This window comes from Leucoraja erinacea, chromosome 4 (assembly GCF_028641065.1).
Source record: "Leucoraja erinacea ecotype New England chromosome 4, Leri_hhj_1, whole genome shotgun sequence".
Classification (NCBI taxonomy): Eukaryota; Metazoa; Chordata; class Chondrichthyes; order Rajiformes; family Rajidae; genus Leucoraja; species Leucoraja erinaceus.
Window position 1 is genome coordinate 99,760,770 of NC_073380.1, and position 16,157 is coordinate 99,776,926.

Here is a 16,157-nt window from a genome sequence, read left to right on the forward strand (position 1 = left end):
ATGAATAGTGCAAGCAGCTGTGGAAGAAGCGACATTTCAAGCCTAACCTCATTCATTTGACAACTGTCCGAAGAATTGTTTGCTAACAGAACAATCTCTGAGCAGTTGTGCTATTTGACATAACTTGGAAATAAACAATCCAAAACTAGGTCTTGTTCTCTAGTGCTGTATTGTGAGAAACATCTTTGCCATCTTTCTTGGGTAAGATCTCATTGCACAATTTAAAAAAAGAGCATGGCATATTCTGTAGTGGTCTTTGCAATATTAAAACTATTAGTACAAGGCAGCACCTTAGTACAGTAAACCCCAGTATTGCACGAGAATTGGCCTAAAACGTTTTGCTCAACCCTCGAGGGTAGATTTGGCAGTCGAGTGTTTTCTCTACAATGTTGGATGGGTGTTTTTCAGCATTGGGTCCCACTTGAGCAAACAACCTTCACGTCTAGTTTTATTTTTTTAATTGTGTTAGGTGCACAGGTTCTTGCATAATATTTGCACTTTTGTATCGCATTAGTGGTCTGCATGAGTATAATGTACAGTGTAAACCCAAACACGAAGAGTTTAAATTCTGTCCCTTGTATGCATAGTGGGGTCCTGGTGGGCATGGGCTGTACTTGTAGCTTCGGGCTGCTCCTCATTGGGAAATACAAACTACCTCCTCTACAATACAACAATTAGTGTAGGAAAGAACTGCAGATGCTGGTTTAAATCGAAGATAGACACAAAATGCTGTTCCATTGCAGCAGATGCATTCAATGCAAGATTCTATCCTTGTCAGTAGGTGCTTTGTGTGGGGCCTGTCTTTGCTGTGGGGTCACAGTCGGTCTGGTTCATTCATTTTTTCAGGTTGTGTTCATGGTTTGCTGTCTGGAAACTGGGTGAGAAGAGCTGTTACCTTGGGGCCAAGGCAATTCAGTAGCAGCTTGTGGGTTTTTCTATGGATGATATGCTTTGTTCCCCTGTAATAAGTGCTCCTCCCATTCATGCTTATTTCATTTTCTCAAAGTCTTTGATTCCTTTTGTTTGCTCCCACCTTGTCAGTCCACCATGTCCCTTCCTTGACTGTCACGTGGACACAACTATCCAACAGACTGAATACTCTATCATTCCACATTCAGATCCTGGTGTGTTTGATGGACACATAATGAGTTGTCACTGTTAGAACTAAGACTCTGTGATTTTAGCAACCTCATCAATGCTCATGTCATTGCCCTGACTTCCAGCCACTTGCTCATTGTCATGAGGCACTGAAACCTCATCAGCTCCAGTTTAGCCATGTGCATTCTATCTGGATCTACAGTACCATACACCATCCAGTGGGATCAAGGATCTGAAGGGAGCACATCAGTCTTGGTACAATCTGGGTTTTGTGGGACCGTAGTCCAGTGGGTGAGTGATTAGGGATGGAGGGGCATGGTGCAATTTGCACTTTACAAAGGTATCAATGTTTATCAAGGATGTCAAAAAGTGGTAATTGAAGTTTGCAAGTGTCGGGTCTAACTTGAACCCATCATAGGAGTGTCCTGTCATGCTTCAGTTTAGTAGTTGGGATCTTGTTATGGCTTTGTATTGGGAAGGTTCTGAATACAGATCAATACTTTCAAAGATAAATTTGTGTGTTACGCTGGGGTCTTGCCAATAGGTCAACTCTACCCTCGACAGGATGATCAAGATAGGTAGAGGAAGCTAATTTAAAAAAAAAAACTGTTATTTCGTAAACAATTGCATTAAATTCCAGTAAAGGATATTCTGGGAAACTAGCAGGAATGATGACTCACAGGTTTAGGTCACACACTTTAGAAATCCTGCAATGTTTTGTCATTGCCCAGTTTTTGCCAACTTTTTGCTGTATTCTGACTGAAGGTTGAGAGTTCAGTTCTGCGGGTGAATAAACAAAATACCACCCCAACATGCATTTGTGCAGATCAAGGCAGAGCTGTCCTTGGAGTTCTTAACTGTTATAAAAGAGTAAAAACACAAAAGCTGGTTCTAATGGAGTTTGGGTATTACAGTTGTCTTTAATCACTTCTGCATTTTGTGGTTGTCTGGCATTGCAAATTGTGGTGAAGAATGATCAGCTGTATCCTGTAACTTCCATTACTTCTTGGCTTAACTATGTTTGATTCTTAATGGTTGTCTATAGCTTGTATGATTCGAATTGAATCGCCATTTTTTCTGTTTTTTACTCTCAGAGAGAAAATTGCCGGACGCTATTTTAGCTTAATTGATACTTTAAACTAAACGACAGAATTCTAGAACACTAGATCTCCCTCACTATCTCTCCCTTTACTTTTTTTAAATGCTCTCCTTAAAACTACGTTTTTTTTAAAAAGCTTTTAATCACCTCTTCTGATCTCCTTTTAATGGATTAACATTGTTTTTGGTCTAGTCATGACTTTGGGTGCTGTGATTTTCACAATCAATTTTTCTTGCATCTTGCAATTTTTCTTGCAAAGAACTGCAGATAATCCATAGCATCTTACGAATTTGGAAACAGTTGAAATCAACCCTTAAATTGAGAAATTTCTCTCTCTTTGACGTGGATAAGCTTTTCCCACTGAGAGTAGGGAAGATTCAAACAAGGGGACATGACTTGAGAATTAAGGGGCAGAAGTTTAGGGGTAACATGAGGGGGAACTTCTTTACTCAGAGAGTAGTGGCTGTGTGGAATGAGCTTCCAGTGAAGGTGGTGGAGGCAGGTTCGTTTTTATCATTTAAAAATAAATTGGATAGTTATATGGACGGGAAAGGTATGGAGGGTTATGGTCTGAACGCAGGTGTATGGGACTAGGGGAGAATACGTGTTCGGCACGGACTAGAAGGGTCGAGATGGCCTGTTTCCGTGCTGTAATGGTTATATGGTTACCAATCCGCAGATGCGGCATAGACGGAAGAATTGGGAGTAGGGGACAGAGTCCTTACAGGAAACAGGGTGGAACACATCTTGGGATCAGATGTGGCGGAGAAATTGAGAGTAAGAAATTGGGTCATGCAAGAGGTCGGGTGGTGAGGTTTAGTCAAAGTAACCGTGGGAGCTGGTGGGTTTGAAGTAGATGTCAGTCGATAGTCTGTCCCCTTGTGATGGAGACAGAGATCAAGAAAGGGGAGAGAGGTGCCAGAGAGCAGGGTGGAAATTAGTCAGAAAGTTGATAACATATAGAGTTCTGCACTTGACCTGAGTCTCTCCAGCAGTTTTATGTTTGATGAATGGTTGGTGTTGATAATGGAACTGGATTACTTAAGTTTTGTATGTCTGCGTCCATTGGGGAAAATCATATTAAATGCCACCTTGAGAATATTTGATCTACTGCTCCTTAAATAGATGTTGAAAAGTTGGAATGGGTTTCTCAATTTAAAAATAACCCAGGAGATTAGCCAAGATCTTTAGCTCATGACAGGGCATTAATACACAGAATCTACAGCACAGAAATAGGGCATTCAGCCCAGTCTCTGTTGGAGGTACACAAAAATGCTGGAGAAACTCAGCGGGTGCAGCAGCATCTATGGAGCGAAGGAAATGGGTAACGTCTAAACCCTTCTGCAGTTCCTTCTTGAACACAGTCTCTGTTGGAGTTTGTTTCAAGAGCCTTCTCACATAAAACAGAACTACCAACCCTGTTTGTGCGTCCTTTACCAAAATAGAGAAGATGACAAGCTATATGTGTCAGCACAGTGATTTGTTGCTAATCGGATATCGTTTTACACTCCCAAATATATTGTAAAACAGTATTCTGTCCAAGTTGATCAGAGTTAATGCTGAGTAATCAAAATGATCTAGTTGTCTAACCACAACTTGAGAGTAAAGGGCCTGTCCCACTGTAGGAGGTAATTCAAGAGTTCTCCCAAATTTCCCTGATTCAAACTCGGAGAATTACGGTAATAGCCACTCATAGGTACTCGGGCTCTCGTGGACATTTTTCAACATGTTGAAAAAACTTCACAAGCTTACCGCGTTTCCCGAGTACCTGCCGTTAGCGTTACGAGCCGCTAAGCGACGTCCCGAGCTCCGACGTACCCGCTACGTACATTCTACGTATTTACCACGAGTTTGATTATTTAACTCGGGAGAGCTCTTGGGTAAACTCGTATAGTGGGACAGGCCCTTTAAGTTTGATTTCAATTGCTCAGGTGTTCTGCAGAGAACTGAAAGAAACAGACCAGGACATTTGAATGCCTTTATGACTTAATGCTTGGTATGCTCAAATCGGAATTCCTTTTTGTTTCACTATGTTACAAGCTTGAGTAATAAATTACTATTCCGTAGTTCATTTCTAATCATGTTTTATTCTTGACTGATTTTGGAATTTGTAAAGAGGAAATATCCTGCACCCCTATAACTTGGATTGGTAATGCCTTTGATGCAGTCTGATTCATTTTTAATTTAAGGAAAGAGATGGAAAAGATTCCCATAGCTATCAAGACAACACTTCGGCCCGAAACGTCGCCCATTTCCTTCGCTCCATAGATGCTGCTGCACCCGCTGAGTTTCTCCAGCAATTTTGTGTACCTTCAATCTTCCAGCATCTGCAGTTCCTTCTTGAACACTTCTTCCCACTCTGCTTCCTGTAAAGACTATCCCCTACTCCCAATTCCTCCCTCTACGCCGCATCTGCACCCAAGATGAGGAGTTCCATATCAGGTCATCGGAGATGTCCTCATTCGTTAGGGAATGAGGGTTCCCCTCTTCCATCATAGATGAGGCCCTCACTGGGGTCTCCTCGATATCCCGCAGTTCCGCTCTTGCTCCCCCTCTCCACATTTATAATATGGTCAGAGTCCTCCTTATCCTCACCTTCCACCCAATCAGCTATCACATACAGCACATAATCCTCCGACATTTTTGCCACCTCCACTCCCTTGCGGAGGGTACGCAGAGACCCGTACCCTCAGCAACTCCCTGGTTAAAACCTTTCAACTAAAAACCACCCCCTCCCCAGGCACTTTCCCCTGCAACCGCAGGAGATGCAACACCTGTCCCTATACCTTCCCACTTGACTCTAAGGACTCCGACAGTCTTTAGTGGTGAGGCAGATATTCACTTGCATCTCCTCCAACCTCATCTACTGTATTTGCTGTTCCAGTTGTGGACTCCTGTATATCGGCAAGACAAAGTGCAGGCTCGGCGATCGATTCGCTGAACACCTCCGCTCTGCCTGCCTAAACCTACCTGATCTCTTGGTTGCTCAACACTTTAACTCCCCCTCTCATTCCCACACTGACCTTTCTGTCCTGGGCCTCCTCCATTGTCAGAGTGAGCACCTCATATTTCGCTTGCTCAGCGTATACCCCCGCGGTATGAACATTGACTGCTCAAACTTCAAGTAGCCCTTACTTTCCTCTCTCCATCCCTCCCCCTTCCCAGTTCTCTGACCGTCTCACTGTCTCCGACTACATGTTACCTTCTCCCAACTAACAATGATCTATTCTACATTGTCCTTGATCTCCATTCCCTTTGACCTGTTTTCACACCGTGCACTTCCTTATCTATACACTTCCTTATCTATGTACCACCCACTCCCCTGACATCAGTCTGAAGAAGGGCCTTGACACGAAACGTCACCCATCCCTTCTCTCTAGAGATGCTGCCTGTCCCGCTGAGTTACTTCAGCATTTTGTGTCTTATCTTTGATGGAAAAAAGTTGTTCAGAGGAACTTGGGTAAATCAATAAGGTTAACATGCAAGTAATGTAAGCAATGGAATGTTATCCTTTATTGCAAGAGAAATCGAGTACAAGAGTAGAGGTGTCTTATCCCAATTATTTAGGCATTGAGTTAAAAGAGCAGCCATTTTATTTAATGGTGAAGAAATCATGAACGACTAAAAGATCTATTATGTTAAATTTGCAAAACCAATTTTATCAATTCATAAAGTGAGATCGGGAGATGTTGAGAATAACTGAGAGAACTATATCGAGAGTGAGTTTTAGATCTTTGTACAGTTTTCATTCAGTTACTTTTAGAAAGTGACAAGTGATTTTACTTTGCATTATTTTCATGAATTAGATTGCGATGCTTGCTTAATTGTTCCTGTACAACATACACACACACAAAGTGTAATGATTAATTTCCCAAAGGGATTTACACAATGTTAATCTAATCGGGTAATCTGGGACCGTACAGTTAAAGGTACGTTCTCCGAAATTAATCAAAATACTGTTTAAGCATATTTGCAATAAAGTCTGTGTTGATAAGGGGATATTCTGCTTGCATTTTGTAACAAACATTACTTCACAGGAAGAAGTTTTTAATCGGGTTCTGGCAATGTTTTTTTGCTTTGAGCCTCTGTTCCTTTTTCATACAAATGACTGTTAGCTTGGCTCAGTGGCCTCACTCTGACTTTGAGGTTGCAGATTCAATTTCGTCCTGCAAAGCACTTTTATGCAGACTTGTTAGAGGTGGACAAGATATTAAACTGATCAACTGTTCTGTACAGATATCTCATGTTTTAAAGAGATTATGTAACTAGGCCGATATTGTTCTCTTAATCCCATTAAGACAAATTCATTGTTTATTCCTTACAATGAAGTAACTGCTACATTTGCATCTCCCCCACCCCACCCCAAATCCAATTCCCACCACATCAACACACATTTTTTCCACTTCCCCTGCGCCTGCCACCCAGTTCCCCTTCCCCTTATTCTCCATGTGCTCATCATCCACCCTCCCCTACTCTGGATATTTCAATTTTCTTCCATAAACTTAATGTGTGTAATGCAAAGATAGACACAAAGCTGGAGTCTCAGCGGGACAGGCAGCATTTCAGGAGAAAAGGAATGGGTGACGGTTTGAGACCCTACTTCAGGCTGGTTAGGGTTAAGGGAAACGAGATGTAGACTGTGATGTGGAGAGATAAAGAACTATGTTTGAATAACAGGCAAAAATGTAACCATGATAAAGGAAACAGGCCATTTGTAAGCTGTTAGTCGGGTGAAAATGAGAAGCTAGTGTGACTTGGGTGGGGGAGGGGTAGAGAGAGAATGCCGGGGCTACCTGAAGTGAGAGAAATCAATATTCATACCACTGGCATGTAAGCTGCTGCCCCCCCCACCCTCAGCTGTTTCAAACTTGCCTTTGTCCTCAAATATAATATCAAGGTTTGGATTTAACAAAGGGAGAATCAAACACCAAGGTTTTGGATTTGGCGAAGGCAAGCTTTGAAGAGAAAAGAAAAATCAACCATAGTAAATAAGATTTGAACCTCTTTGCCAGAAACTTTTCACGTGAAGTTCTCTTTTTAGATTGCCCTCTGAATTTGAGGATGACTTGCATCCTCTACAGCTCTGAGGGGTATAAGGTGCTCTGTCAGGTTAGTGTGATTGCTGGTACACATAGAAACATAGAAAATAGGTGCAGGAGTAGGCCATTCGGTCCTTCGAGCCTGCACCGCCATTCAATATGATCATGGCTGATCATCCAACTCAGTATCCTGCACCTGCCTTCTCTCCATACCCCCTGATCCCTTTAGCCACAAGGGCCACATCTAACTCCCTCTACACGCCTGTTATCAAGAGCAAGAGATCCCCACGATGATTGGGGTTAAGTAGATATAGTGAACAATTTGGGTAAAATTCGAGCCCGAGGAAAAAAAATCACAAATAAACAGAAATCAATGAACTAGGACAGCTATTAAAAGTCACACTTAAAGGACATTTATGTGGAGCACTTCACAAGATCAGGATGTTCTGGAGCACATCATGTTCAATGAAGTGACGTTACCTTTTAAAGTATAATTGCTTCCCTAATGTAAGCAATTTATACACAAATACTAATAGGAATAGAACAAACTAGATCATCTGTTGAATTATTTGAGGTGTTTGTTGAAAGATATTTTGATGAATCCTCTGCAATTCTTCAGATATGACCACATTACATTATCCTTGCTATTTCACAGAAGTCCCTGTCCTCCAGAGTTGGCCAAGCTGTTCCAATACAATGACAATCTTGATATATGCCTTATGATACTGAAAAATTGCCTGATATTCCCAAAAATAGGCCAGGGTTGTCAAACTCACGGGCCACGGGCCACAACCGATCCGTGAAGGAGTCCGATCGGCCCGTGGGATAATTTCCCCGATGCCAGAGCGGGCATGAAATAGCATTTTGCCTGTGACCTAAAATGAGTTTAACACACCTGTTTCGGCCTCCAGGAGGTAATTTTTCGGGCCTTACTTTAGAGTATAAAAATAGCGTCTTCATTACTAGGAAATACGGTAGATAGTAGTTCACGACTGCTCTCTAGTTGTTAGCTGATAACAGCTGGCAAAAAACTGTTGCTGAATCTGGAGGTGTGCGTTTTCACACTTCTATACTCTCATTGCTTTTCGATAATCTGCTCACCGATGTGCTTTTTTTGCCAGTACTATTGGGTTCCAGGCATCATCAGGACCTTGAGGTGTAAAGAGATATTTAGAGGTTTTGGAGAATTTTGGAGAATTTCACAGGAGTGGATATGGGTCGAATGCAGGCAAATGGGACTATTTTGGATGGACATTTTGGTTAGCATGGACAAGTTAAGTAGAGGACCCATTTCCATGCTGTATGACTCTGACTCTGAGATGAGGCAAAAGTGAAGGGCAGCATATGACAATACTCCCAAGAGTGATATCAAGGAATCCTAGGAAAACAAGGGGAAATTGTTTTGATGTTTCTGCATGAGTATGGTGAGATGGTTGTGATGGTGACGGTAAGACATGGCAGCAGAATTAAGCCATTTGGCCCATCGAGTCTGCACCGCCATTTCATCATGGCTGATCTATTTTTCCTCCTCAACCCCATTCTCCTGCCTTCTCCCTGTAAATCTTTGACGTCTTTACAAATCAAGAACCTATCAATCTCCACTTTAAAAATACCTAACGACTTGGCCTTCACCGCTAAAGAAACTTCTCCTGATGGTCAATCGCGCCAAAAACAAGTACAAGCAGATGTTTTTGGGGTAATGTGCTTGACCCAAACAATTGCCACTTCAGCAAAGACCTTCCATTAATTGTCAGGTTAGAAGTGGGATGTTCATTGATGTAATATATATAATTTCCCATGAACCTGCCCTGCCAACAGACAATATTATGGATAATCTTCTACTTCAGCACCTTTCTAACCCTATGCCTTGATTTCTGTAAGATATTGAAATCTGTTCCCAATTTTGAATGAAGTCAATCACTGATCTTCCACGGACAAATGAGGCAGAGAATTGCAGAGTCACTGTTCATTGAAGAAATCTCTGCTCATTTCAGCCTAAATGATTTTGAAATGTGATTCTTAATTCTTGACAACAATATTCTTCTTATGTCTTGCTGGTCAAGCCTTGAAGAAACGTGTATGTTTCAATGAAGTCACCATTCATTCTTCTAAACTCTCAAACTTTAGAAGGCTGCATTTAGAAAGTGGAATTGGTCTACTCTGTCTATAAAGTAGGTCTACCATTTCCAGAATTATCGATTTTGGTGAATTATTGCTGCAGTTCCTCCAAAGCAAGTATATTGCCTTTGAAACGGAGACTAACATTGTACAACATATTCTTAAGTGTGTTCTTAGCAAAGTTCTATATAATTGCAGTAAGTCATCTTGATTTCTGCATTCAAATCCTCTTGTAATACTGGCCAATGTGGCATTTGCGTTCCCATCTTCCAGTAACTTGTGTACAAAAACGTCCACCTTCTTAAGTAATTAGGGATTGTCAATAGCTGCTAAATCGCCAGTGATGCGCAGATTTCAATACCCAAAAATGAAATGTCTTTTTTTCTCCAAGTGAAGTCAAAGTTACAGATCTTGAAATATTAGAGAAATGGTTGAGAGTCCATAAAAAGATATGTGCAAGGTAGGACTAAAATGGATAATAAAGAAAATGAAAATAAGTATTTTATGACACACCAGACGCACAGCAGACCAGGGATCATTAATAGAAAGAAAAACAATCAACACTTCAGGTCCAAGATCATTTATCAGATTTTCCACATAATGTTTTGTAATTGGGCTTTGTACGACAGTAAGGAACCAAAATATCAGATGTATAAGAAACCCCAAAATAATGAAAGTAATGAAACTTTGTGAATCAATGTAATCTTGAAAAGAGATGAAGGTAAGTGCCATCTGATCTATCAATTGAAAAAAATTCATCTGTTTACAAACATGACTTTCGGAGAAGAGGTGGGAATATTTTTTTTTGTCTGGTCATCCAGAAATCATTTGATTCTGCACAGATAATGTGTGGAGAAATGGCTCTCCTGACTTCAATTGGGAATGAGGTGTTTGGAAATGGCTGAAAGTGACTTTCTGACTACGACAAGCAAAATAGAAATTTGAATATACTTTTGCTGAGTGCATCAAAGGCATCTCTGCGCCAAAACTCACCACAATGTTAATCCATCTGCTGTATACAGATGACACCTACTTGAGAGACTTGATCAGTCAGAGCCTTAAAATATTACCTATTGCCCAGCTTGATATACCAGACATCAGCGTTTTTGTTTTCTTGCCTTCCTCTCTGTTCCAGAGAAAATAGATTGCCAACCGCCAGCACTTCAAAACATAAATTGCCACCACACCATTTCCACAAAATCCTCCAAATCCACTGGCAGAATGTACAGGCCATCATCAATGCTCTTTCACAATTCAATATCAAGGCTCTAATAATGTTCAGCCAGATCCCATGGATGAGTTACAATCTCTGCACGCCTAACGGGTGGTGAATCTGTGGAATTCTTTGCCACAGAAGGCTGGGGCCAAGTCCATGGATATTTTTAAGGCCGAGATAGATAGATTCTTGATTACTGCGGGTGTCAGGGGTTTTGGGGAGAAAGCGGGAGAGTGGGGTAGGGAGGGAGAGATAGATCAGATATGATTGAGTAGCGGAGTAGACTTGATGGGCCAATTAGTCTAATTCTCCTCCTATCTCATATGGCCTAACACAATCTTTCAAAAGGGTCACTCCAACGTTTTCTAAGGGGACAAAAGATGTTCCCAAAGCCCCTCTAGAAATCAAGCCCCTTTGTTACTTATTTTCCCTTGTGTATTTGTTCATTCTAAACTGGTATATATTTTAACAAATCTTGTTCTGTCGCAAATAATTATTTTAATACCATTTGTTGACAGAGTATGAAAGATTTTAATTGTCCTATTCTTTTTCATTACAGAAATTCTTGAAATTGCATACTGATCTCGCGTGGATAGTTGCATTTGAATGTGAAATTTATATAGGATGGATTAGGAGTTGGAAGAGCTCTGGTTTATATCAAGTTTCCAGGGTCGGAACCTCTGAAAGAGAGTTTGAGGAGAGATGAGCTTGCATCGCAATCAGACGGTGGACTCGGACCGTGATCTGCAGTCCTCCGCATCTTCAGTGAGTTTGCCTTCAGTTAAAAAGGCACCAAAGAAGCGTCGCCTTTCACTTGGGTCTCTATTTCGAAGGAAAAAGGAGTCAAAACGAAAGTCCAGAGACTTAAATGGGGGAGTCGATGGAATTGCAAGTATTGAAAGCATTCATTCAGAACTTTGTAATGACAAGAACTCGATATTGTCAACCTGTGGCTCTTCTGAAAGTGCGACAGCATCCACCGACAAACAAAGTGGCGACTTTCTTGAATGCCCTCTGTGCCTTTCGCATCAAACTAAGGACAAATTCCCAGACATCATGACTTGCCAGCACAGGTCGTGTGGCGATTGCTTGCGGCAGTACTTGAGAATTGAGATCTCAGAAAGTAGGGTGAATATCAGCTGCCCAGAGTGTACTGAAAGATTCAATCCCCATGATATCCAGCTGATTTTAAATGATGATTTGCTGATGGAAAAATATGAGGAATTTATGCTGCGCCGTTGGTTGGTGGCAGATCCAGACTGCAGATGGTGCCCTGCTCCAGATTGTGGGTAAGGACATTTTTAAAGATCTCATTTGAAAGGACATTAAATGAGTAATAGTGATCTTCATACATTCTTCTTTCATTTTGAGGTGTTTTAATATGATTCCTATTAGATGTCATTGCTGTGACAATTTTATACAATTTAGTAGTTTTTTTCGCTTTTGTCTTAATGATTTAACATATACTTTTGCATGCTCCGAACACTGCTATTGCATTAAAATATTTTTTGTCAGTTGTTAATTTAAACCTTTGGCTAAAACATCAGTAAACAAATATAAAATATTAACAGCAAGATATGAGACCAGGTATTTGGTCAAACATGCCCACCTTGCATAAAAACGGAATTGATTTGAAAATTCAAATTTGAATGGAATATCGTAAAATATTTGTTCTAGCCCACATGTCTTTCGAATTTTTGATCAAATTAGATACCCAGGTTTAACTCCTAACTACGGGTGCTCTCTGTATGGAGTTTATACTTTCTCCCTGTGTCCACGTGGGATTTCCCTGGGCGCTCCAGTTTCTTCCCACAATCCAAAGACTAAGAGATTTGTAGGTTAATTGGCTTTGATAAAAAATTGTAAATTGTCCTTGGTGTGTTGGATAGTGATAGAGTGCAGGGATCGCTGGTTGGAGCGGACTTGATGGGCCAAAAGGCCCATTTCCGCACTGTATCTCCTAACTGAACTAAAATATGTTCTCATAATTTTAGTGTAAAAGTTGAGCTCCCAAGTTGTATAGTTGCTGACAAATTGGATTGCGCTTCTCTGTTAAAAGTGCTTTCAAGGTAATTGAAAGTGTTCAGTGACTGAGAAGCTGTAACCGAACAAGGATGCAGCTAATCTATTTAAATAGGATGCAACAGAATATGGTCATTGTGACTAATTTTAGGTTAGCTTTAAGTTCCATGTACACACAAATTGTTTTAGTACTGACTTTTCAAAATAGCAGCATTCTTGTTGCATTGATTCTTGCTACAAATCTCAGTCTCAAGAGTATGCTGTGAGTCAAGTCAAGAGAGTTTATTGTCATATGTCCCAGATAGGACAATTAAATTCTTGCTTTGCATCAGCACAACAGAATATAGTAGGCACGATAACAGAACATATATCAGTGAGTCCATATACCATTTATAGTCATTTATGAAGTGAGTTTTTTAATCAGAGAATATTTCAAAAAGCAATTGAGCATGATTTAACTGTTCTAGGAGTTGGTCTATGACGTTTGAGTAAAACTAGTTTAGATCATTTGAATAGCAGATTTCTGGCAGATGGAATAGGACTTGTTATTGGACTCAGAGCCAGAATTCATTTTTTTTAAACTGTTGATATCCTACTTAGAAAGTCTTGAGAATTATAAAATATTTAAGCCAATTCTTCCATTCAAGATTACAGCTAATCCCCCAACCTTAATCCATATTCACCTATAACCCTATTATAAATCTCTCTCTCTTCGCGTGGCCCCTTGGGTTTTCTTCGTGTGATCTGGTTTCCTCCCACAATGTCTTTGGGATGTGGGAGGAAACTGGAGCACCCGGGAAACCCATGCAACGTGCTAACTCCACGCAGACAGCACCTGATGTCATGATTGAACTTGTGTCTGTGGCACTGAGGCAGCAGCTCCACCAGCTGCGCCTCTATGCTGCCTAAAATGCTTTCAAAAATTACAAGTGCTTTAAGTATTAATTGCATTAGTTTGCATTTATTCATAAGGGCGATCAACATCAATTCCCCCTCCCCCCCTCCCCCCCTAAGTGTACAGGCTTCAACAACTGAAGAGTAGAATTATTGATTCATTTATTTATTTATTATTATTTATTTATTTTTGGAAGCCGACAGCCTTTTAGTTTTGTTTGCTCTGTGATCATAAACTGAGCTTCAAGAAGAGTTGGTTAAGATGTAGGCATTGAATTTATGTCCAATATTATGTCCAATATTAGTTCCTTAATATGTTCTGTGGTTAAATGCATATGGAGATTTTAAAAAATAGAATATTGATCTCGTCATCAATATTCTATGTTTTGGCTGACCTGAGTTTCTATTTTGAGGCTCATAGGTAATTTTGTGCCCACATGACAATATTTCATTTAGAACATCACTGGTGACATGAATGTTATTTCATTACTATTGTGAGTGCCGTGAGTCCAGTCCCTTGGAATGCATTTATGGTAGTTGATTTAGATACATATAAACATAGAAAATAGGTGCAGGAGTAGGCCATTCAGCCCTTCGAGCCAGCACCGCCAATCAATATGATCATGGCAGATCATCCAAAATCAGTACCCTGCTTTCTCCCCATATTCCTTGTTTCCGTTAGCCATAAGCTAAATCTAACTCTCGCTTGAAAACATCTAGTGAATAGGCCTCCACTGCCGTCTGGCAGAGAATTCCACAGATTCACAACCCTCTGGGTGAAAACGTTTTTCCTCATCTCAGTCCTAAATGGCCTACCCCTTATTCTTAAACCGTGAACCCTGTTTCTGGACTCCCCAAAGTAGGGACCATTTTTTCTGCATTTAGCCTGTTCAATCCCTTAAGAATTGTATGTTTCTATAAGATTTCCTCTCATCCTTCGAAGTTCCAGTGAATACAAACTCAGTCGACCCATTCTTTTTTCAATTTTAAGGGGCAAATTGCCTTCTGATTTTTATTTTTGTGCACATCATGTTTCTGATTCAAAACCTTAGCATTGTTTTTTGAATTTTTTTTTCTCTATTTTGTAATGTTTCAGCATTAATATAATTTTCACCCAGACAAATGTAGAGTTTGCATGAGCATGTGGTTGCTTAGGATTATGGCTCTAAAGAGTAATGGAAATTGGATAGTTGGATTGCACATAATTGCTGGGAATGAAACCTTCTTCGCAAGTGAAGCCAGCATGGCCTTTAACATAAATGTTGGTATTTCCTGCCTCATTGATTTAAATTCATAATTACCAACATTCGTTCAGCTTAAACGGATTTCTGACGATTTCAGAAATATGACTAACCTGTAGCTTTCGAAAGGCAGCTTTCAATTCCATGGCTCCATGTTGTTTGAGATACCAGTGAATCTTTCAAGGCTGGCCAAATTACATAATCATTCTCTGCAAATGTTTATACTGCTGTTTTTCTGTGTAGTTATAGATTTTGGCATTTCTATTAAATTTCACCTACACAGCATTTTGAGCAACGTGAACATGTTTTGAACTAATAACACTCATCCATCACATCAGTTATTTGTCCCATCTGCCATTAGGAAGATTGGAGATGCATGCATAAAAGATGTAGCTATCTAGTTCAATTTGCAATAGCATGCAAATGGTTTGGGCCAGGCTATAGTGTGTAGATTTAGGACGGTAGAAGTAAAAACCTATAAAATAGGATGTTTAAGCTGTTCAATAGACAATTGACAATAGACAATAGGTGCAGGAGTAGGTCATTTGGCCCTTCGAGCCTGCACCACCACCATTCAATGTGATCATGACTGATCATCCTCAATCAGTACCCCGTTCCTGCCCACTCCCCATATCCCCTGACTCCGCTATCTTTAAGACCCCTATCTAGCTCTCTCTTTAAAGTATCCAGAGAACTGGCCTCCATCGCCCTCCGAGGCAGAGAATTCCATAGACTTACAACTACGTGAGAAAAAGTATTTCCTCGTCTCCAATCCAAATGGCTTGCCCCTTAGTCTTAAACTGTGGCCCCTGGTTCTGGCCCCCCCATAACATCTGGAACATGTTTCCTGCCTCTAGCATGTCCAATCCCTTAACAATCTTATATGTTTCAACAAGATCTCCTCCCATCCGTCTAATCTCAAGAGTGTACAAGCCTAGCCGCTCCATTCTCTCAGCAAATGACAGTCCCGCCATCCCGGGAATTAACCTTGTGAACCTACGCTGCACTCCCTCAATAGCAAGAATGTCCTTCCTCAAATTAGGGGACCAAAACTGCACACAATACTCCAGATGTGGTCTCACTAGGGCGCTGTACAACTGCAGAAGGACCTCTTTGCTCCTACACTTGACTCCACTTGTTACAAATGCCATTTGCTTTCTTCACTGCCTGCTGTACCTGCATGCTTACTTTCATAGACAGATGAACAAGGACCCCCAGATCCCATTGTACTTCCCCCTTTCCCAACTTGATGCCATTTAGATAGTAATCTGCCTTCCTGTTTTTTATACCAAAGTGGATAACCTCACATTTATCCACATTAAACTTTATCTGCCATGCGTCTGCCCACTCCCCCAACCTGTCCAAGTCACCCTGCATTCTCATAGCATCCTCCTCACCGTTCATATTGCCACCCAGCTTTGTGTCATCTG

The 16,157-nt window shown here is 40.8% G+C and overlaps 1 protein-coding gene across 2 annotated transcripts in view; it reads left to right on the forward strand.

The window, feature by feature from the left end:
* Positions 1–16,157, forward strand: part of rnf19a (ring finger protein 19A, RBR E3 ubiquitin protein ligase) — a 56,745-nt gene that overhangs the window by 20,174 nt on the left and 20,414 nt on the right. For both annotated transcript variants that reach the window (XM_055634859.1, XM_055634860.1), the window contains exon 2: positions 11,130–11,859. In XM_055634859.1, the coding sequence (XP_055490834.1) occupies positions 11,273–11,859 (587 nt within the window). In that variant the 5' untranslated portion in view covers positions 11,130–11,272. The remainder of the gene's footprint in view (positions 1–11,129; positions 11,860–16,157) is intronic.